We start from the raw sequence: 24,414 nt of genomic DNA, 5'->3' as shown, positions 1-24,414 counted from the left end.
GTATATATAACTGAGCATTGATCATAATAAAGCTATTTATTGATTCATTCATTCATTCATATGTTGTCCTAGATCAGGCCTGCTCAACTTAGGCCCTCCAGCTGTTTTTGGACTACAACTCCCATAATCCCCGGCCACAGTGGCCAATAGCCTGGGATTATGGGAGTTGTAGGCCAACATCTGCTGGAGGGCCAAAGTTGAGCAGCCCTGTCCTAGATGAACATATTACAATTCAGTCATTACGTCTTCAAATGCAAGTGTGATTCCTGAAAGAGGAACAGGATATTTCAAAAGTAGTTTAAGAACAAGGTGTAAGGTTTTCTACAGCAAGAGATGCTTAGGATGGAACAGACCTATCTACCCCTTTAGTATAATAAACACAGATATTATACCAATGCTCCTGTAAGAGACAGGAACATAGGAAGCTGCCATCCACTGAGTCAAGATCTTTGGTCCATCTACCTCCGTATGTCTACTCTACCCGCTAACCACTAATTCTCCAGAGCTTCAGGCAGGACTTTTTCCTCTACACTACCGGGGGATTGAACCTGCCTGTCTATATGCTAAGCAGATGCTCTACCACTGAACTATGGCCCTATCCCTGCATACTGTATTAACCCAAATAGAAGACTACCTTGAATTTAAGACAACCCTCTTAAAAATATGGAGTAAATATAGGTTATACTATTCACTCAAAAGGAAGAGGATCCTACATTTAAGACAACCCCTCTCTGCCCCCTTTCTAACATCTAAAAACCTGGAAAAAATCTAGCCTTGGATTCAGGTAAGCAGTACAGGAGACCCTCATCATTCGCTGTTTCATGTATCATGTATGAGGATAGGAGAGCTGGTCTTGTGGTAGCAAGCATGACTTGTCCCCTTAGCTAAGCAGGGTCCACCCTGGTTGCATATGAAAGGGAGACTAGAAGTGTGAGCTCTGTAAGATATTCCCCTCAGGGGATGGAGCCACTCTGGGAAGAGCAGGTTTCCAGTTCCCTCCCTGGCTTCTCCAAGATAGGGCTGGGAGAGAGTCCTCCCTGCAACCTTGGAGAAGCTGCTGCCAGTCTAAGACAATACTGAGCTAGATAGACCAATGGTCTGACACAGTATATGGCAGCTTCCTATGTATCCGCAGATGGGTCATAGAGACCCAGTTTCTTTATCTGTGGCATGAAATATAGGTGATTTTCACCTATCCATGGTTCCTGATTGGCTGGAAATGACTTCCGATGTCATTTCTGGTCGCCATTTTGAAGCGCATAGCCATTTTGTGGCTCTTTTTTGTTAAAGAGTCACAGATTCACTGAAATCATCTGAAGAGGTCCATCTGCAGTTGCCACCAGCTCGGCACAGGGATAGGCTTTCTCTGTTGCTGCCCTGAGACTCTGGAATGCACTCCCTGATGAAATAAGAGCCTCCCCATCTCTGACAACTTTTAAAAAGTCTCTGAAGACAATTTACTCACCCAGCTTTTTAACTACACTTGTGGTTTTAAATTAAGGTTTTAATTTCTATTTTGTTTTATGTTGCTGTAAACTACCCACAGACAGAAGTTTGGCGTAGTGTACAAATATAGCAAATAAATATTAATTTTTTAAAAAGAGAGGCTTTGGGGGCATTCCTGGAGACCAAGGTACTATGCTTTTTTACCCTTATTTCTGCCCCCTCCCTCCTTTTTTTAAGAGCTCAAGGAACCTACCCCTTGCCCCCAATCCCCATAGACTCAAGGTCTCATTATTTGTAGTTTCGTTAGTCGCAGAAATTAGCAGGAAAGGAACCCTCACAAATAACAAGGGTCACCTATATTCAACCACCATCTTTTACCTTAGCTTTGGGATGACAAAGATAGCAAACAAAAGACATATGAAAGGATTAACTCTGCCAGAATGAACCAATTTTATAATACATTGTATTTTTCAACACTCAATGAAAATCTTATTAAATAAGAATGCAAACTTCATACAGAGAAGAAAGGATATTTAAAGAAAAGATGTAAATGCCATATAATGAGTGGGCCTCATTTATTAAAAGTTTGTTTAAACTGAAGATATGACACAAGAGATAATTATTCACAGTTAATAAATAATGCTTGCTGAACTGTATGCATTGCACTATTTTCCCCAAAAATAAAAAATTAGCAATGACTTTCTTAGCCACAAGAAATACTTAGCAAGATTCTACAAGACAATATAAAAATAAAATTATTCAGTCCAATGTAAAGATACATTCAAGACATTTTATGTAGTCATAAACAAAGTCAACAGTCCCTTTATGAAGGAGACAATTTCATTGCCTCCTAATTTAGATTCTCCATAGACTCGGTCCACAAAGGATATAGGAACCTATTGAAACAAACATATCAAAATTATTCCATTTATAACATCAAAACACAGTTTTGCAAATTTATAGAAAGGAAATAGAAAGTTCAATGTTTAATATTAATGTAGCATCATATCCAGAGAATAGTGTGCTTGATGGAGAGCAAGAACTATGGTAGTTTTAATTACTATACCAAATGTGGTAGTTATTTTAAAGGAGGATGTTACACTACAGTCATGTTAACTCACATGTTACTTTAGCAAAGTCCTCAAGAACTTGTTATAGTATCCAAAGCTATATTTGTTTGCTTAGCTAAAATTTCTTGTAAAGCTTTCATGACCAAAGCTTGAAAATGTGATGATAAAAATGCACTCTTATTGGGACTACGGACAGTACAGTATGTGTGGGTTCCTAGTTTAGCCATAAATTAATGGGGCCCAGGAAAGTTGCTCTCTCTCATCCTCTGCTTAACTTCAATAGGGTTGTCGGAAAGACAAACAAATTAAGACTGTAAAAGACTTTTACATTCAAGGTGCTAAAAGGATTAATAATGATTTTAATATTCCTTAGCTTTTTATAAAAAAAACATTTGGAAATATTGTTCCTTTAAATATTATTTCAACCACCTTAAGTGGCAAAGCAGGGAAATGCTTGACTAAACAAGCAGAAGGTTGCCAGTCTGAATCCCCGCTGGTACTATATTAGGCAGCCGCGATATAGGAAGGTGCTGAAAGACATCATCTCATATTGTGCGGGAGGAGGCAATGGTAAACCCCTCCTGTATTCTACCAAAGAAAACCACAGGGATCTGTGGGTGCAAGGAGTTGAAATCGACTTGACGGCACACTTTATCTTTCATTATTATTTCACATGGTTCCAATTCACCCACTTAGGGTTTCCCAAAAGGGGATAGTAGCACCCAGGGGTACTTGAAGCCCTGCTTCGTCCCCACTCAGCAGCTGCGCTATTTGTACCCCATCTGAGGATTGCTGGCTAGAAGCAAATACATCCTCAACAATGTGTCTACTGTAGCAAGGGGGAGGGGAGTGAAGACCACCCTCTGCTCCCGATTGGCTGGCTATGAGCTGAAGCTCAGCATACTCCTCCCCTTAGCCTGACTGACAGGCTTCAAAAAATTAGCACTTATTCCTATTGAAATAATTGAACTGAAGTAAACTTGTCCCATTAATTTCAATGACTACATAAGAATAACTTAATCTGGATGTTAGCCAGTGACTGAAGCTGCCCATCTCCTTAACCGTATAAGACTATACGACATAATAGCCAAGGGCCTAAACTCAACCTCTGGAATCTACAGAAAGTTTGGACAGGCTCTCTCACTTGGCAAACTCAACCAGAAATCCAGCTGGCAACCAGAAATGGAAAAGAGATGCCTCCCACACCCATGCTGCTCCGCCAAACATAAGCTGTTGCATCTCTAGGCAATAGTCTTTTCTGCTAGTGGAGACAGATTGCCCAATATATCTTCTGTTGCCTCACAGACAAGGGCACAGAGTCAGAAGAGAACGTAGTAAAACATCCAGGACTCTTGTGAGAGCTACTTGCCAATACTGACAAGCAGTCCTTGTATTACTTGTGTATGGGTAAAAAAGAGATTTGTTTTAATGAAACACAGTATAGAAATTTAAAAATAAAGTTTAAAACTGATGCTAAAAAGGGCTAGTAAGAGATGTTTGAATGAAACATTTAATAAACTATGGCAAGCAAACATTTCAAAGAAGTCTTTGGGAGACGGTACTAAAACATTTTTATCTGCAGAACTATCCTTTCCTGCTGAAGTTTAAAGCCTGTTAAACTATGGATTTTATTTTAAATGGATATATATTTACTCTAGTATGGAAAGTCAATACCAGACCTTGCTTTGCTCATTAAAGTCTTTCCATGTACCCTGACCCACATAGGATTTATGAATGAGCTTTTATCCCTAGGGCATGAACAGCAATGAAGCTAAGACAGTCCACATAAAAACTCTTGCTGCAGGTGGCAATGGATGGATCACACTCTGTCTAACTCTGAATAAGTGGCTATGACCACTAGGTGACAGTGGACTATTTGTCTAATTCAGTACATCCATATCTCAAGTAGACAACTAGTTCACTGCTGAGGGCTACATCATCAAGTAACAAGAACAAATTAAATTTTCACATTTTTAGCAGTGACTGATATCTGCTTACATTTGTAGTTTATGGCTGACATCCTGAGTAACCAAGTGCTGCTGCAGTCAACTAACGCAGCTCCCGTTATTGCGCAGGGGGATGGGGCAGGCAGGAGGGTGTGACAGCCTCCTCTTCCCCTGGAAGTGCTCCGACTATGCAAAACTATGTCCCCCAGAGTCATGCAGCCCTCAGAGGCATATATTAGCATGTAACAGAGCAATTCCAGGGGAAGAGGAGACTGCCAAACCCTCCTACCCCCCACCAGTGTTCCCTCTAACAGGGATTCCCAGATGTTGTTCCCAGAATCCTCATGCAAAATACATTGCAGCTGGGGATTCTGGGAATTGTAGTCAACATCTGGGAATCCCTGTTAGAGGGAACACTGCCCCCCACATATTGCTAGAGCTGATTCAGTAGAATGCATCAGCAGCACAGGCATTTTGTAATTCAGGATGTCAACCATTGACTGCCAGGCATCTCATTATTCCCACGACACAATCTGTGCATTTTTAAAGATTTGATACTAAATTTAGCAATCTTCAGGCTGTTTTGTCGATCATCAGGAATCAAACTAATTACCTACACTGGGCAACCTTCATATGGAATTATGCTTCACTTCCCAAGCATTATAACCTGGCAGCTAGTCATAGTTCTAGTAGTCATCAAGTGAAATGTAGTGTTTTTCTTGTTTATGCAATTTTTACTGTACCTCTCCAATAGAGTAACCCAGTTGTCTTGCCCGGACAATCATTTCCATCTGGAAAACATATCCTTTTGAAACACACTTCTCCATCAGCTTTTGTAAAACCTCTTTTCTATATAACCTGTTAATAAGTACATATAACAACATTAAAGCTTCTTGCAACATTTCAGTCACACCCACACACCATACTTTGAGAACCACACCTACAGACAACAGCCTACACACAACTGCGATTAAGCATGGTAAATTTCACTCACAGGTTTTACAAATACATCAATTTATCTTTTATCAACTTGATGATGGCCATTAACATGATGCATTTTTTTGGTTCATCTTGGATAGTTCAATGCTATTTGAGTGCTAACATACCTGAAGCTTCCTGTTAAGTCGGATGCGCCTGGCCGCAGTAGGACTTGAGTTACAAAGTTGGCTCCACGGCTGCCAAGGATGATACAGAGAGTTTTAGTAAGCATTTGAAATCTCAACTTTAACAAACATCAGAAATTGTATTTTGAAGATGTGATTTCACTATAAAATTGGTTTATGGTAACAGACATAGGCAGTATCTGGGATTGGGGCAAAATAAAGAAGATTAGAAAGAGTTTGCTACTGCAAATCACAGAGTATAGCCAGTCTAGCAGGACAAGTCTGTGGAGTCATAAATATTTTTCTATCTGTGTTGCTTATACAGCAAATAAAAATCACAGCAAGATGCTTTACAAAAATATAAGATGATTAATTCCCTGCCTACAGATGTATAGTCTATCAAGTGGGACAAAAAAGGAGAGGGGTATGTTAACACACTAGGGGCTGGTAAATTTGCAAGCAGTATTCCCTCTAACAGGGATTCCTAGATGTTGTTCACGACAATTCCCAGCATCCCCAATTGCAACAGCCTTTGGCTGGAGATTATGGGAGTTGTGGTCAACCACATCTGAGAATCTCTGTTGGAGGGAACACTGGTTGCAAGGTATCTGGCAACTCACAAAAGAAGAAATGAGCGTTTAGGCACAAAACTGAGAATTTAATCCAATGAGGTTTTTTCAGCCCAGAGAATTATGGAAGAAGTTGCAGAAGGTAAAACTGGGTATAAGGAGCCCTCTCAGGATATGAACTTGGCAATTTATTAACAGGCAACAACTCCATATACTATGGATGGATTCAGACATCATGGTGAACCAGTGGCTTGGCTAAACCACCAATTTCTGGAGCGTGTCCACAGTTCTGACTTCTGGGGTCAGGACAGCTATGCTGATACTGGAAGTGTGCAATCCCCCACTAGTGTTGGCATATTCTGATCTACTCACAATCTAGAAGCCAACATTTGTTCCCCGCTTCAAATTCTGGTTACAGAGGTTGGCTTCTGGAGTGCAAGTAGGGCAGCATATGCCAAAATTGGCTGGCTCACATGACACACCCGATGTTGGCATAGTTGTCCCAACACTGGAAATCAGGCCCATGGGTGCACTCCAGGAACCAGTGGTTTGGCCAAGCTGCCAGTTCACCATTATGTCTGGACTCCTCTACATATGCTCGAAAGTGCCCGATAGACCTGGCACCTGTAAATAAGGTGATTTGGATATATATAATCCTTCAGGACAAGATTACTAATTTTTAAAATGCTGTAAGCTGCTCTGAGCCTTTCATTGGAAAGGAAAGGCTGTGCCGTTGAGTCAGTGTCAACTCCTGGCGACCACAGAACCATGTAGTTTTCTTGGTAGAGTACAGGAGGAGTTTAACATTGTCATCTCCCGCGCAGTATGAGATGATGGCTTTCAGCACCTTCCTATATTGCTGCTGCCCAATATAGGAGTTTCCCATATTCTGGGAAACTCAGCAGAGGGATTCGAACCAACAGCCTCCTGCTCTCTGGGCAGGTTACTTCCCCACTGCACCAAGAGCGAGATATAAATCTAGCTACTAACCTGATCAATTTTCGTTTTAAATCCCACCCATGCACACCTCCATTTCCTTTATATCGAGTTCCAGAAACGATGTCAAAGTTACCTTCTTTCTGTGTCCTACAGAAATAAACATGGGGCAAGAGGGGGAAAATGGTTACGCTAATAAAATTTAATACCTTTCAATAATTTAGGTCAAAAGTTAATGTGAATAGTGAAGTATGGCTGAAATCTAGAAACTGTTTTGTAAATTAGTGGAACTAACATATGATCATCTGACTGCAACACAATGGTAGCCAGCTGGCCAAAAGTAATACTTGTATTTTCCTTTGCTCTTCAGCATGTATCCGTGGCTCTAGAACACTACACAAAGTCCCTTATCCAAGGTGCTCTACCCAATGAAGACGCCAAAAGAAGAAAAATATAGAGATTATAAGGCAGACTCTGAATACACTTGCTTTTAAATTAGTATGTCAGAAAAGGCCATAGAATCAGAATTTTCATGCTAAAAAAAGATTCTGTAGCTCTCATGGTAAAGTATTATAGCAACATGACCTAAACACTAAGCGATCCAGATGCAGTTATAACGAACACCAAATGCATTATTGCACTTATGAGTAACCCCTTACCTTATTTGCTTTAACCATGATCCAGCATTACATCCACAACACACTAACCAAGGTTCCCATCTTAACCAAAGTTTGAAATCAGGGATTGCAAATCCTGACTAAAGGGGAATCCTGGTGAACACTGATCACGGCTTCTGCTGGTAGCACGTCTGATCTCTTAACCATGAGCAGGTGATCTGAACCAGATCACTAGAAACCCAGTCTTCCTCTGAGGAACCCAGAGAAGGGTACATGGATTGATCCTGTGATTTCAGTTATGCTGAGAGATAGTAACTAACCAAAGACAATTCTAGTGAGTTTCACAGTCAAAATGAGATTTAAGCCCAAATTTCCATGATACTGTCCAAATGCTGTAGCCACTATAAAACACTGGCTCTCTTACTAGGGCTGTTAGTCTCCCCAGATCACAAGAAAACTCAGCTAGATTAGACTTGTCATATTTCCAACTCCCAGCACAGGAGGAAGGAGATTGTTCCCAAACCAGAGCACCAGCCAGCCACAAACATGCATGCACACATAAGTGCCCTAAAAGCTCTTGTTTCCTAAGTAGCATAGAAATACCTATTTGTAAGGCTGGAGCTTAAATAATATTATCTGTTATGGTGTGTACAGGTCCTTTTTTGCTTTGTAATCTGAACTAGAACTGAAGAGGGAATTATTTAACTAGAACCGTGAACAATATACTTTGTAAAGGCTAATACAGAGGAACCCAATTCAAGAGACCTATAAAATAGGTTCTCTTTGGCATTACACACACACACACGATCTTTAATCTGTGAGACTCCAGCTGGGTAGGAGGGCATTTCCTCCTACTTCATTAAAAAGCTGGGTATAGCTGCTGGATAGGACTGAGCCCTCCTACTCAGTGTGGGCCTTTCACACGATCATTCCCAACCACCTCCTACCTTGTTTTTCAAAAGCACACAATCACAAAATGGGATTGCGCACAACTCCTGAGAATATTTGTTCTACCCTTTTAAAAACTGTGTGCACTAGCCTACTATCTAACCTTTACTTTCATAAACTGGAGATTTTAAAATCTACTAAATATCCAACTATTGATCATTTGCAGGATACAAGCATCTGGTCAGGAAAAAGTCCTACTGAAGCCAATGACTTACTCCCAAAACAGATGTGTAGAGAACCTCGGTCATAATGTCTTTTAACAGTCTTTGACAACTGTTCTTCAAAATCTGAATTTTTATATGGTGTCCCCCAGGCTCCACATTGTCTCCAATGCTTTTCAACATCTATATGAAACCGTTGGGAGAGATCATCAGAAGATTTGGTGCAGGGTGTTATCAGTATGCTGATGACAGCCAAATCTATTTCTCCATGTCAACATCATCAAGAGAAGGCATAACCTCCTTAAATGCCTGCCTAGAGGCAGTAATGGGCTGGATGAGGGATAACAAACTGAGACTGAATCCAGATAAGATGGAGGTACTTATTGTGCGAGGTCAGAATTCAGGAGACTATTTTGTTCTACTGGTTCACACTTCCCCAGAAGGAATAGGTATGCAGTCTGGGGGTGCTTCTGGATCCAAGCCCCTCCCTGGTGTCCCAAGTTGAGGCAGTGGCTAGAGGTGCTTTTTATCAACGACTGATACACCAGCTGCGTCTGTTTCCTGAGATAAACAGCCTCAGTACAGTGGTACATATGCTGGTAACCTCCAGACTTGACTACTGCAATGCGCTCTATGTGGGTCTGCCTTTGTACATAGTCCAGAAACTGCAGTTGGTTTAGGATGCCGGCAGCCAGGTTGATCTCTGGATCATCTCAGAGAGACCATATTACTCCTATACTCAAAGAGCTACACTGGCTCCCAATATGTTTCCAGGCAAAACACAGAGTGCTGGTTATAATCTATAAAGCCCTAAACAGCTTGGGTCCTGGGTATTTAAGAGAATGTCTGCTTCACTATGAGCCCCACCACCCATTGAGATAATCCAGAGAGGTTCATCTGCAGTTGCCACCAACTCATCTGGTGGCCATGCAGGGACGGGCCTTCTCTGTTGTTCCCCTGAGACTCTGGAATGCTCTCTCTGCTGAAATAAGAGCGTCCCCATCTGACAACTTTTAGTGAGTCTCTAAAGACTTGTTTTTTTAACCCAAGCTTTTTAACTGGACTGTGCTTTTTAATTGTTTTAAGGTTTTCATTTTTAATCTGTTTTATGTTGCTGTAAACTGCCCAGAGACAGAAGTTTGGGGCAGTCTACACATTTGAAAAATGAATGAATGAATGAATGAATGAATGAATGAATAAATAAATAATCTCTAATCAGAAATTAATAAATGGTATTACACATCCATGATGCCCTCATATTAAAATTTTATGCAACTATTATAAAAGCTCAATGCAGATTTTCAATGCACCTTTCTGGCATTCAACAGGCTGTTCACAGCAGATGTATAATTTAAATATAAACAGTACATTAATTTGAAACAGATTTCAGATACTAGAAATATCACTCACCTGATAAACTCTGGAATGAATTTTGGCTGAAACACAAAAAGAAAAGTGTGGAAGACAAATACTCCAAATCAAAGCAAGTTAAATAAAGAAAACCAATACTGACACACTTACATGGTGTGAGAGGTCAGCATCCATAATAATAATGAAGTTCCCTGTAGCATGTTTCATTCCATGAATGTAAGCAGTCCCTGATGTAAACAACAGAAAAGTCATTTCTATTACCCATATTCAGAATCATGCATGTAAAGGGATTAAAATATTGCTCAGGTTTAGAGATAAATCTTCATATATTTTCAACTTTACATTTAGGATTACCAGATTCAGTATAGTAGTGGTGGAACATATATAGGAGTGTATGAGTGTGTGTGGGTTACCCTAGTAACCAGGCACAGAAGGTTCAGAAGGGGAGGGATTTTTTTAAACAGGCAGTTGTGACAGAGAGAAGAGAGCAAGAGTTGGATTTAGTTGTGTGGGAGTAGGAGGTGTGTTGGGCTGAGGGTTGAGAGATTGGTTGGTGTGTTCTAAACAGGAGATTGTTCAGGGGGGTTGTGTGGCTCTTGAAGGGTGAATGTGTGGAGGCTGGAGAACCAGCAGTGTTCTAGGCAGCTCCTAGTAACAGACAAGAAGGTCTGGAGGAATCCACTAAGTTTACAAACCCAAGTTTAATTACCTCTGTCCCAGTTATCTCACCTCCATATATGTCACATTTTATCCAAAACAGCTGATGTACCAAGTAACTTGCTAAAGAAGGGTGTGTGCCCTGCGTTGCAGAGATCTTTATTCTAATCAGTAAATAATAAACTTATTCTTATTTTCATTTTATACCTCAAGTTTTGTTTCATTTTCTATCCTGAACATATACGCCTATCCTGCACTCGCGAGGCTACGCAGCCAAAGGTGTTGAGTACCGAGAGCAGGGTAACAAGAACTTAAATGGTGGCAGCAAGGGAAAGTAAAAGCTGAATGAATTCCCAGAACCTGGAGACTAAACTGTCATAGCACAATAAAAACAAATCACCTCCCTAGAATTGAGAGGGGCATCACAGTGGGACCCTGACAATGGTGTCGAGTTCCTTAAGCTTTAATAATTGTGGAAGAAGGATTTAGAAAAGTGGTGGGCAAATTTTGCCCTCCAGCTGTTGTTGAACTACAACTCCCACCATTCCCAGCCATAATTTATTGTGGCTGGGAATGATAGATTCAACAATAGCTGGAGGACCAAGTTTGCCACCCCTGATTTAGAAGGTGTTACTCCTCTCATGATAGAAAGCGGCATCTTCCCAAATTCTTTCCAGCTTTGTTGTATGCAGAGATATTTCAGACTTAAATTTCAGATGATGCTGATGTTACAGAAAAACAGAACAGGGGAAATTTTGCTACATATTTACCTGATCCAGTCTTACAAACCAATGTAAACATTTACCAATCCACCAATATAACTTTATCCATCCTAACGTCCTTGTGTATCATACCGTAGTATGAAAAGTGAGCATAATCAACTTCTTTCATGGAAGGAATGGTTACTACCTTTGGAAAAGTGGCCAACTGCAACACTGATCCAGTCTCTCTTTAAAGCCATCACATGGAAGAGAGATACAGTCTGCATTGTCACTGAATGGCTGTGTGAACAATCAGCAAACACACCTTGGCCAGCCATGGACAGGGTGTAGTCACACACAGCAATTTCAAGCAGCCACCACAAGTCCAATGGTTGTGTTAATCAGCTCTAAAACCATGGATTTCAAGTAACTGGTTTAAACTTCAAACCTAATTACTTGACTGGGCAAACTATATAAATCCTGGTACTATACTGAAGAACACTGTTGGAAAAACAAGAAATCTGTTTTATTATCCCACAAAAAGGGATATTTCAATGTCAGTTTTTCAGAGTTCCCCAAAATAACACACAAGCAACAAATAAAACTGATGATTATAATTGCTAAATTATCAATTTAATGAATACTTACCCAATCCCAGTTTTTTTGCTCTAGGCCTTAAAAGCTGTAAACAATAAAATCAATGGATAAAATAGATAATAGATTAAGATTGTTATATGATTCATTACTACAGTACTAACTCAACAAAGGGGCACCTTTTAAAAGTGGAGATTCTCTTTATTTAGCAGGGGGAGAGCAACTGGCTCTATCCACTCCCAAAACAGCATCCCTCTAGTGGCTGTTGCTGGTGTCTATCATGTTCCTTTTTGAGACTGTGAGCCCTTTGGGGACAAGGAACCATCTCATTATCATTCTTTTTTTCCTGGGTCAACCACTTTGAGAACTATTTTTGTTGAAAACTGATAACAACAAGCTGCACCTTTCATGATTAGACCTGAATATTCAATAAGGCATCAGTATCTGCAGCAGTTGTGTGAAAGGGAGAATTTCAAAAGACAACTTTTGCACCACTTTTGATGGAAATAATGTCACATGCTAGTGTCTAAGAAAGAAGGCACAGAAACCCAGACCACCAAAAAAATCAATCTGACATATTTGCCACTAACTTACCTGAACTACTCTCTTCCTAGAAAGCATGCTTTCTTCACAGAAGTTCATAATTTTTGTACTCCTGATTCCAATGCTCATTAATGGGATACACTGGATACATTAACGCTACTAAATTCTGTTAAGGCTAAATGGTCAATAGAGGGTTCCACAGTTTTGCTTACCATCTTCCTCAGGGTGAATGCCCCATCATCCTCCCCTGTAGATGGTGAAAGGAGCTCCAGCCTTCCTCTGGAAGTGCAGGGGGTGTCCCATGGGGAAAATTCCCATTCCCATCCCAGCTGGCAGAAGTGGTGCTGCTACCGCCCATTGCCAAAGTGAGCAACAGCCTTTCCTTCTGGCCTTAGTTGACACTGGGAGGCAGAGGTGCTTTAGGCATCATTACAGTGACGAGTACTAGCCTTCCCTCTCACTTGAGGCGGGGTGGGTGGGAAAGTTGGCACTGCTCACTCTGGCTGTGGCCTGCAGAAGCACTTCGGGCTTCTCTGCATTCACAGATACAAATGAGTGCCAACCCTTCACTCCGGCTTTGGAAGGTGGATACTGACCATTCTGGCTGTGAGTTGCAGAGGTGCTCCAGGCACCTTTGCTGCCACCATACAAATGAGGACCAGCTTTTCCATCCAGCGTTGGAGGGAAAGGTTGACACTAGGAGGCAGAGGAACTCTAGGTGCTGTTCCTGCCCTCAGTAGCCAAAGACCACCTGCCTTCCCTTTAGGTTTAGAAAGTGGGGGTGGGGGGAGTTGGCACTGGTCATTCTGGTAAGCAATGTTATTATCCATCATCAAACTCCAAGTCTGAAGCTGGGGCAGGGGGCAGATTATGCTGCCAGTTGCACTGGGTTTCCACTGGGCTTCTGAGCCCTTCTGCAGCCCAGAGCAACTGCAGAGAGAATATCCGCTCATATTTTTCATTCTTACCCGGGAACAAGCCTCAATGACAGTGAGATTTACTTCCAAGCAAACATGCACAGGATTATAGTGAAGGAGAGGGGCAGAGTCTTGGCAAGCACTTATTTTGGTGCACTGATATGGTTAGAATCTGCACAAACCATGTCTAATTCCATCCAGGCCCTCTTAAGAAACAATCATTTAAAAGAGAAATCACTTAGTGTACAACATTTTGTAAAGGTCTGGATGTTGACATTTAAGTTTTAATATCTATTAAGTATACAGCATTCTATATAGTATAGACCCAGTCCTGAATCAAATCCAAATAAGTACTGTCACAGGGACTAGGTTAAATAAATGGGCCTCTCCCCATTAGGAATGTTCAGACCAAATTGTAATAGTTAGATCTGCATCCTAAACCTAAAGTCATTTACCCTGGAGCAAGACTAATTTATTTCAAGGGAACAATGTTGATTAAACAGACAGTATTTATGATCATAACCCTAAAATATGTATCACATATTTGTAAAATCTGGTCTCATAGCAGGTTACAATAAAACCAATATAAAATAATTAAACTACAACATAAAATCAAAAATACAGTTAAAAAACCCAGTGCCTAAGAGGGGAAGAACCACTACATCTCTAGTCAAAGGCCAGGGTAAAGGGGTGTGTCTTCACCATTCTCTTTAATATACACAATGTCGGAGCTTGGTGCACCTCAGAGGGTAGAGCATTCCACAACCTAGAGGCCACCACAGAGAAAGCCCTCTCACGTGCCACTACCCCTTTAACTGCTGGCAATAGTGGCACCACCAAGAGGGCCTCTCCTACAGATCTCTGGTGTGATGTGCATCTGGTCAGAAGTGCCCATCAGCAGTCTTGCTGCTGCATTCTGCACTAGTTGCAGCCTCTAAACCATCTTGAGGGGCAGCCCCACATAGAGAGCATTACCATAGTCCAATCTGGGGGGTACCAGAGAATGGATCACTGTGGCTAGGCTATCTCTGTCCAGAAAGGGCTGTAGCTGACGGACAAGCCTGAGTTGAAAATAGGCACTCCTGGCCACACCACTGCCACCTGGGCTTCCAGCGACAGCGATGAAACCAGGAGTACCCCCAAGCTACACACCTGTTCCTTCCGGGGTACTACCACCCCCTCAAGAATAGGATATCTCCCCACTTCATGGACTCGAGAGCCCCTGACACACAGCACGTCCAACCTAGCTGGATTCAGCTTCAATTTATTGGTCCACATACTGCCTCCAGGTAACGGTCAAGCACCTCAACTGCCTCTCCTGATTGAGATGGAATAGAGACATAGAGCTGGGTGTCATCAGAATACTGATGGCACCTCTCTCCAAACCTCCTGATGACCTCTCCCAGCAGCTTCATATAGATGTTAAAAAGCATAGGGAATAAGATCAAACCCTGAGGAACACCACTGGTCAACTCCCAGTGAGCTGAACAAAATCCCCCCATGACAACTCTTTGATATAGACTCTGGAGATAGGAGCAAAACCACTGCAGTGCAGTGCCTCCAACCCCCAACTCCCGAAGTCCTTCCAAAAGGATACCATGGTCAATGGTATCAAAAGCTGCCGAGATATCAAGCAGAACCAGCAGGGTAGCACAGCCCCTGTTCCTCTCTTGGTAAAGGTCATCAATCATGGCGAACAAGGAATAATCAGCTTCCTCCAAGCATGCCTGAAGCTGAGTCGCCAAGACCTTCCTTCTCCAGTAGCTTGCCAAGGAAAGGTATATTAGCAACCAGCTGATAAGTTATTCAATACTTCTGGGTCTAGGGAGGATCTCTTAAGGAGGGGTCACACCACCACCTCTTTAAGGGCTGGTGGAACAGCCTCCTCCCGCAACGAGGCATTAACCACTCCCACGACCCACCTGGCTATAGCTGTTCAACTGGCTCTTATCAGCCATTACGGGCAAGGATCTAGGAGAAACGTGGTTGGCTGGACTCCTGCAAGCAGCCTGTCCACATCCTCAGACCACAACAACTGAAACTGATCTATAGTAATTGAACCAGACGGTTCTCTGGACACCTCCAACAGATCATCCTGAGACGTGGCCTCGAAACCCATGCAGATCTGAATAATTCTATCCTCAAAGTACCTTGCAAATTTATCACAGCGGACCTCTGAGGGCACAATACCATCCTTTCTCTGGCCTGATGTCACTAGGCCGTTCACCACTCAGAAAAGCTCTGCTGGACGGCTACTCGAGGATGCAACAGTGGTGGAGAAATAGTTCTTCTTTGCTGCCATCACCGCCACATGGCATGATAATGTGCTCTAACCTGTACTCGATCAGACTCGCATTGGGAAGTGCACCATCTGCACTCTAGCTGTTGGCCCTCCTGTTTCATTACCCAGAGCTCTGTAGCATACCAGGGTGCTCTACGGGTCCCATAAGAATATTGAGGACACTTGGGAGCAATCGTGTCAATGGCCCTAGTCATCTCACAATTCCATAGAGAGACCAGGGCCTCAACAGGACCACCATCCATGCCAACCGGTAATTCTCCCAGAGCATTCAGGAATCGCTCGGATTCCATAAGTCTCCGCAGGCGGACCACCTTAATGGGTCCCTCAACCCTATGGAGTCGCCACGGTAAGTCCAAATCTTACTAGCAAATGATCCGTCCATGACAACGGGTTCACCACCAACCCACCTATCACTGGATTCCCACCAAACCCCTAAGTAGCAAAGACCAAGTCAAGGGTATGTCCCACTGTATGAGTTGGGCCAATAACATACTGCCCCTCTCATTATAAAAATGGATAAACTGATGAACTGAGAGATACCCATCCTCAATCAAGAAAGCCAGCAAGGACTTAATTCTGCAAATATAAATGGACAAAGTATCAATGGGCAAAAGTATATTGAATATATAGATGTAGAAGAGTCACTAACACTTGACCCAAGTAGCATTTGTTGTAGAACTGCACGTGCCAAGCTTGTCAGCTAAACCTGTCTCCAACAACTGGCTACTGAAGTATCTCTCAGGTCAGATGATAAGCCACAGATTAAGGGAAAGTAAAAATCAAAACTGCAACAAAATATATTAATTCATAAAATCTCAAAATACTCCCTATTAGACAGCTATCGCCCCTCTCATTATAAAACTGGATAAACTGATGAACTGAGAGATACCCAACCTCAATCAAGAAAGCCAGCAACCCCAAAGTCCCAATACCATTCCTCAGCTCTAATAATTTTAAATCTTTCTTTTAAAAAAAGTACACCCACAAAAAACACAACTCACAATTTTATCTGATCCATAGATCTTTATCAATTGTTCAGCAACTTCCTGTGTCCCATCGGGGCTTCCATCATCTATGACTATAATTTCATAGTCACTTCCACTGAAAGAGAGCATTTGTTAGGTCAGTTTCAAAAACTGTAGCATTTTAAGGAATATGAAAGTGAGTGGAGGAAGAAATGCCCAATGATTCCTCATCAAAGGTAAATGCTGTTATTAATGCTACCAATTTCACTCACATCTCAAAATGGAACTAAATTGCTCCATAGCAAATTCCAGATCTTTGGAGGCAAGATGACAGTCAATCATGCTCACTCCCAGTTCCAAGACCTGAGAATACTACATACTACTAGCCTCCTATATTAGCAGTCCTATTACAAACACTAGAATATTGATTGATTGATTGATTGAATTTATATACCACCCTTCCAAAATGGCTCAGGGCAGTAGAATATGACTCATCATGATAATTTAATGGGTTTTGTTTCCTAATGCTGTGTAGCCTGTGTAGTATTTGGACTAGTGACAAAGACTGTCAGTTGGAGTCCATAAATAAGCTCATTTAACTTGGATTTCTGAGTTTGTTTACAGAGTCAAAAGATATCAAGACCACTCAAATTTGGGATCTGAATCAACAAAAATGGCATTTGTGAGGGAGATGTCAATAGTGGCTTTTGGTTTGCACAAGCATGTTTTGTGGTAGTTACTACATTAATTAGCATAGTCTCAATGTTAACATCTGCCAGTAACATTTGACCAAGTCACACTGGCTGACATCCAGAGCAGCAATCTGGCATAGAGAGGCTGCTCAACTCAGCCACAGTCTTCCAAAGCAGCACACCATGTGCAGGGGAAGCTATTTTTGGTGCTCTCCCCTGCCTCTGTAAGTGATATGTGCCTTCTAAACATATGTTCCTCAGGGTGATCCTCATGAAGGGACTTATTTTTGGAAGGAAAAGAACACTTACAGAGGCAGGGGAGAACAGCAAAAAAACTCTCCTCCCTCCCCATGTACATGCTCAGCTGCTCAGGTTAGGAGTTAGGAGCAGCCTCTGCACAGGATGTAACTCTGGTTGTCAGCCATCTGGTTGTAGTACACAGGAGTGTTTTTTTTCTACAAGGTCCTTAAAAAAACATTAAGTGGTATCCAGACTAGCACTCCACTACATACAGCCCCTTCCCGCCTCCTATCTCTGCCTCCACCCATGCTGCGTCTCACATTGTTGCTGAGGGTTCCTGGACCATCAGGAATGGCTTTTCTGGCAAATCTGGAGGCTGCAGTGATGTGGGGGAAATGGATGTTAGGCATAAGCATTGCCCTGCTATATTAGACAGAGGGCCAATTTAGTAGAGCATCCCATTTCCAACAGTGGTCAAGCAAGATGCCTCTGGAAGCTCATAAGAACAAGATAGCCCTCCATTGCATTGGTCCCACAGAATTTCCATTTGTCCCATGGAAGATGGAATTTCTATTTCGCTAGCTAGTACTATTGTTAGATGTACTCTCTTTGATTAGACTAATCCTTTCTTAAAGCCACATGGGCTAAGCATCACATCTTGGTGCAGTGATTTCCAGGTTAATTACCATCAGTGGTACACACATACTACTGGTCTACATGATGAGGAAATTTTTCAATGGGACTATGTTGAGTGATTTTCTTCATCATGTCAACCACTGACAGTAAAAGAATGATTGTGTGGATATTATGTCAATTATCTCAGATAATATACTACTGTTGGAATTAATTCCTAGACACAGGGCATCCATTACCAATGTCTCCAGTTATAACTGATGGTACTGATGGTATGTCTAAAGCTTCAAGCTTAAAAAAAAAGTCATAACACACAACAAAGACATAGGGGGAAAGAGAAAGTCAATGTTATATTCCTGTTTGTTTATTCTAAAATATATAACCTGCTTAACCAATTCATAATGGGCTTTCAAACTGTTAAACCTGCCTCTTTATATTCCTATCCTGTCTTCCATCACAGGTTTAACTAAAAATTCACATTTGCTGCCATGCTGGGCCCAGAGAAAGGAACTACTAAATCCTGTTCGTTTTTATCTTTTACTGGATCTGTTTGTTACACTTTCTGGTGCAAACTCCAAAATGAGTGAGAAGCATGGATCTGGGCGAGCAAGGTGCCCTGTCCAAATTCAGTGTCAAAGGAATTCTCAAACATGAAGATGGAGAATGACTGAAACGTTTTTCAAAAAGCAGGAGTCCTGTAGCATCTTAGAGACTAACAACTTTTTTGTGTCTTGCATTTTCAATAGGCTAGAGCGGACTAGGCCAACCTGAGGCCCTTCAGCTTCTGATGAACTACAGCTCCCATAATCCCTGTCTACTGAACCTTGTGACTATGCATGATGGGAGTTGTAGCACAACAACAGCTACAGAATCTCAGGTTGGTTATCATTCCTGAGCTGCAGCCTATTTGCTGGAGGCAGTCTTTCCAAGTTTGAATTCTGAAACTCTCTTCCTAGAAGACTGGGCAAAACTGTACTCTCGATTTTCTTTTTTATTCAGGATTTGTGATATCATATTTTTGAGTAAAGGTCTCTGTTTAAAAGTGAGGATGGAAATCCACGGTATTCCAATTATAATGGTTCTCCAATTATAATCAGAACTTCAAATGGTTCTGATTATAAACTGATGACATTTCCCTAACATCACAATCCTATGCATTTTTATCTAGATGTAAATGCCACTGAAACCAGTAGGATTTACTTCTGAGTAAATCATAGGTTCAGGCTGTAACACTTATGGATTTTCTTAAGACTTTCTTCAGCCAGCTGTAATGTAAGCTTTACCTTGGTAAAAAAATTAAATGATTGTATAAAGAGTTTTTTTAAAAACCATTTTTAAAGTTGTATTCCGAATTAGAAACTCCATCAGAAACACTGAGACATATGAAGCCCCACCCCACATAATTATTTCTGTTCCTCCTTCCTCGCCTCTTTCCATTTATCTCTGTGGTCTCTAAGCAGGCATATCCTCTCCTGTTGAATCCTAGCTAGCTCTGACAAGCAAAGATAAGATCACTGCCCCAGCACCTGTTCAGAGTGACTTGGCCAGCTTTCTGTATCTTTAACATTTGTGCCAATGAGATAAACAAATAGTAAACTTTAAAGCCTGCCTGAGCCTAGCCTCCAGCTCATTCACTCTAGTCAAGCTGGGAGGGGCAATGGGGGTGGCAATGGGAGTAGCCAGTGGTGGCTACTCATTTCGTCAATCAGGTTGTTGATTCACAAGACAATGTAAATTGTCAAGACAATGTGTAATGGTGATTTAGCACACAATTGCACATTTGTAAAAAGTCCACAAAATTTCTACCAAGCAAAACGTAATAGCCCATTTACTCACATATGCCTATTTTGTGATCTAAAATAGGAATCAATTTAGCATTTTCCTGCCTGGAGACAATTCTTATTCTAAATGAGTTACAATTTACAAATCTGATATAGAATAAATTAAAGGTAAAGTGTGCTGTCAAGTCAATTTCGACTCCTGGCAACCACAGAGCCATGTGGTTTTCTTTGGTAGAATACTGGAGGGGCTCACCATTGCCATCTCCCGCACAGTACGAGATGATGCCTTTCAGCATCTTCCTATATCACTGCTGCCCGATATAGCAGCAGTGGGGATTCAAACTGGCAACCTTCTGCTTTTTCGTCAAGCATTTCCCTGCTGCATCACTTATTAGATAATTTAAAAAGATTAGATACTTAAAACAAAACCTGAAGTGAGAAACTAGGAAGCCACCAGGAAGCAATCCATGAGCTGCTGCCACTTCATTGCTTCAAGATGTTTTAAAGAAGAGTCATCAGAAAGTGGAAGAGAAAGCCCTTCAAATGGCTCCTCTGTCCCCTCAACTGCCACCAAAGATCATCCTTTTCTGAGAGGGCAGAGGGACAAAATCTTTATTGCTTTGTTGTATAAGTTTTATTGATGCTTATCAGCTTTAATGATTTTATGTAAGCCACTTTGGAAGGTTCGCTTGAAAGGTGGCATTCAAACGTTATAAATAAATAACCCAGCTCTTAAACCAGTCTTGTAAACAAACAAACTCAAAGTTACTAGCCTAAACTAATTGGCCAAATCAGATTTTTGGCATCTCATTGAAGCCACTTGAAAAGATGTGCAAAAATGCAGCGGCGGGGGTGGGGACCAAACAGATCTCAGATTGTCAACCCTGTGATTACTTCAAAGTAAGCAATCCACATAACTTGTGGAAGGAGACTGAAAGTCAACAGTGATAAAAACCAAAAAGATTTTAAACTGCCAAGGGCTCAGTCATGTGAATTGGTCCTAAGAATACATTTGCTGCCTATCCACACAATCCACATTCTTGAGCTAAACTTCTATCCTACTAATATCTGTATCTGAACTATAAAGTGTAGCCTAGACCATCTTAATTACACTATCTGGCTTAAATTATGGACCAAAGAAGATAAAGTCACAATTTTTAAAAAAAGAAAGTTCTAGCTGACCCTTATATCAGAAACTTGCTCTATGTGGCTATATCGTATAAAAATCCTTATAATCAGGAACAGCTAACCTGTGGAGCCTAAGAGATCTCACCACAGCCCTCCTACCTTGAGCCACAAACTCAAGATCGTTTAACACGGATTACCCCTAAACACCCATAAACCGCCTCGTCAAAATCAGGGCAATGAAGACCGCGGTCTTTATTTCCTTAACTCCCCTTATTTCTAGGAGGCTGTAGTCCGCGCTGGTGACTGTGCGAGCCCGGGAAAGAGAGACCGGGCGGGCCGGTTATGCCGCCTTCACCAACACAGAGGGCAAACCTCGAAGCTGTCCGCTTTGCCTTGGCACGTCAGAGGGAAGGGGAGAGAAGACCAGGCCCGCCTTCCCCTCAGCCCTGTCGACCTTCCCGAGGAGCGGCCGTTCCAGTCTGTGGTGGCGACAAAAAAAGCAGCCGAGAGCGCCTAGGGTGGTGAGCCTTTAAAGGGCCACACAGGGCTCTCCTTGGTCGTGTCTGTCTTGTCTGTCCCACCCGCCACCAGTCAGTCAGTCACCTTTGCTGGAAGCTGCGCACCAGCAGCCACACAATGAGCGGCAGGTTCTCGCGCTCGTTGTAGGTGGGCAGCAGCACCGAGTACTTGTCCGGGGAAGCAGCCATGATGATGGCGGCGGCCGAGGCGGAGCTCGGGCGGGGCTTGCGTAGGGGAGGGGCGGGCTTCGCTCCACACTCTAGGGGCCTTCCCTCAGCGGCGGAGGCGGAAGAGGCCAGGCTTCGGCCTCCTCTCCCTTCCTCCAGACTCCTTTCAGTCCCTCGTGTGCCTACTTTCTGCCCCCCCGCCGCTGAGGCGATGGCGACGGGAGGCGCGGCAGCGGGGCTTCCCTCCCAGGAGCGCCCCTTCGAGGCGGCTCCCCCTGAGGCGATTCCTCCGCTTCCGCCTCGCGCCGCGCTCAGCCGGCCGGAGATCCAGCGCTACTCGCGGCAGCTCGTGCTGCCGGAGCTGGGCGTGCGCGGGCAGCTGCGTCTCTCCGGCTGCTCGGTGCTGGTGGTGGGCTGCGGCGGGCTGGGCTGCCCGCTGGCGCAGTACCTGGCCGCCGCGGGCGTGGGCCGCTTGGGGCTGGTGGACCACGACGTGGTGGAGCTGAGCAACCTCCACCGCCAGGTCCTGCACCGCGAGAGCCGCCTGGGCACCTCCAAAGCCGGGTCGGCGGCCGCCGCCTTGAGGGAGCTCAATTCCGGCGTGCAGTGCGTGCCTTACGAGGCGGCCCTGAGCCCGGCCACCGCCCTGGAGCTGGTCCGGGCCTACGACCTCGTGGCCGACTGCTCCGACAACGTGCCCACCCGCTACCTGGTCAACGACGCCTGCGTGCTGGCGGGGAAGCCCTTGGTGTCCGGCAGCGCCCTGCGGCTGGAGGGACAGCTGGCGGTGTACAACTACCAAGGCGGCCCCTGCTACCGCTGCCTCTTCCCCAAGCCCCCTCCCCCGGAGACGGTCACGAACTGTGCGGACGGCGGGGTCTTGGGGGTTGTGCCGGGCATCCTGGGGTCCCTCCAGGCTCTGGAGGTGCTCAAGATCGCTTCGGGGATGGGCACCCCTTTCAACCGGTCCATGTTGCTCTTTGATGCCCTCGATGGAAGCTTCCGCCGCATCAAGCTCAGACCCAGGGATCCAGACTGTGCCCTGTGTGGCGACCATCCCACCCTGACTGCCCTACAGGATTATGAAGCATTCTGTGGGTCTTCGGCGACAGACAAGTGCCGGACCCTCCACCTGCTGCATAGCGACGAGCGGATCTCTGTAGAAGAGTACAAACAGATCCGAGACCGCCAAGTCCCTCATATACTGATCGATGTCCGTCCCCCAGTAGAAACAGATATATGTTGCTTGCCGCAGGCCCTCCATGTGCCCTTACCTAAATTAGAAGGGAAAGATGAAGAATGCCTGAAGTCTCTAGGTCAGAGGATACAAGAAGCCAAGCAGAGGACTAATGGCAACGAGGCTTTCCCAGTTTATGTTATCTGCAAATTAGGAAATGATTCTCAAAAGGCTGTGAGAATATTACAGGGGTGGTCTGATAATGGGCTAGGCTTAATTTCTATTAAGGATATCAGAGGGGGACTCATGGCTTGGGCTAACAAAATTGATCAAGAGTTTCCTCAGTACTGACGATTTCTAATAGCAATAATAATGTGTTTAAAATCTGAGTTGTATTGATCATTCATCTGGTTGCAAAGATTCTTAATGCCTTACGATAGCTTATGTGGAATGTGTGGAATTTTTCTGTTTACTAATTTATTTAAAGACAGCCGATGATGTGTGTAATTCAATGTGTACATTGTATGGTGTTTCAGATTTTCTTTCTGTGAACATGAATTTGTTTACAACTTCACTTTCTAATCTTCCGTAATCTTCCCCTTATTGGTGTGGTGTTTGAGTAAAGCTCTGGCAAAAGCATTAAAAGGCATATGTCGTTAGGTTACATATATGCATAGCTGGTTGGTAGCACTGAATTCCACCAATTCATTAAGTTGTAAACATTTCTGCAGTTGATTATCATGTAGTATTAAGTCTGTTTTATTAATCTCAGTTAATTCTATGTTTATACAGGGAGGTGGAGAGTAGGGGTGTGCACGGCCATGCAAAAGGCCTCCGGACTGGTCCGGAATTCGGCCGGTCCAGCAGTTCGGGGTGGGTGGGTTAATACTTACACCCAGCCCTGCTGCTCTTCCCCTTCCGGCGCTGGACTTTTCTAAAATGTTTTTGGGGCGGCAGAGTTCCTCCCTGCCTCCCCTGCCCCCGTTGTCTTCCAAGTTGAGAAGCAGTAAAAGCTGGTGCCATGCACGTGCCTGTTGCAGCACGTGCGCGCCCATTGCTGCCACTGGTGCGCACACCGCATACGTCATTGTGACGTATGCGGCGGTGGCAACGGGTGCATGCTGCAACGGGTGTGTGCGTGGCGCCAGCTTTTACTGCTTCTCAACTTGGAAGACAACGACGGGGGCAGGGGTGGCAGGGAGGAACTCTGCCGCCCCAAAAACGTTTTAGA

The 24,414-nt window shown here is 43.4% G+C and overlaps 2 protein-coding genes across 2 annotated transcripts; one reads left to right on the top strand and one right to left on the bottom strand.

Moving 5' to 3' along the window:
• Positions 1–1,872: 1,872 nt before the first annotated feature.
• Positions 1,873–22,057, bottom strand: DPM1 (dolichyl-phosphate mannosyltransferase subunit 1, catalytic). The gene is made up of 9 exons (XM_053246728.1): positions 21,924–22,057; positions 16,883–16,982; positions 12,174–12,207; positions 10,318–10,394; positions 10,207–10,232; positions 7,125–7,220; positions 5,569–5,637; positions 5,206–5,320; positions 1,873–2,342 (listed from the first exon to the last, which is right to left on the bottom strand). The coding sequence occupies exons 1-9, from the start codon at positions 22,025–22,027 to the stop codon at positions 2,238–2,240; spliced, it is 726 nt and encodes a 241-aa protein (XP_053102703.1). The 5' UTR covers positions 22,028–22,057; the 3' UTR covers positions 1,873–2,237.
• On the top strand, positions 22,026–23,757 carry MOCS3 (molybdenum cofactor synthesis 3). The gene has a single exon (XM_053246727.1). The coding sequence runs from the start codon at positions 22,026–22,028 to the stop codon at positions 23,532–23,534; it is 1,509 nt and encodes a 502-aa protein (XP_053102702.1). The 3' UTR covers positions 23,535–23,757.
• Positions 23,758–24,414: the final 657 nt, after the last annotated feature.

The sequence above is a fragment of the Hemicordylus capensis genome, chromosome 4 (genome assembly GCF_027244095.1).
Source record: "Hemicordylus capensis ecotype Gifberg chromosome 4, rHemCap1.1.pri, whole genome shotgun sequence".
NCBI lineage: Eukaryota > Metazoa > Chordata > Lepidosauria > Squamata > Cordylidae > Hemicordylus > Hemicordylus capensis.
This window is presented reverse-complemented; position numbering and strand designations above follow the sequence as displayed.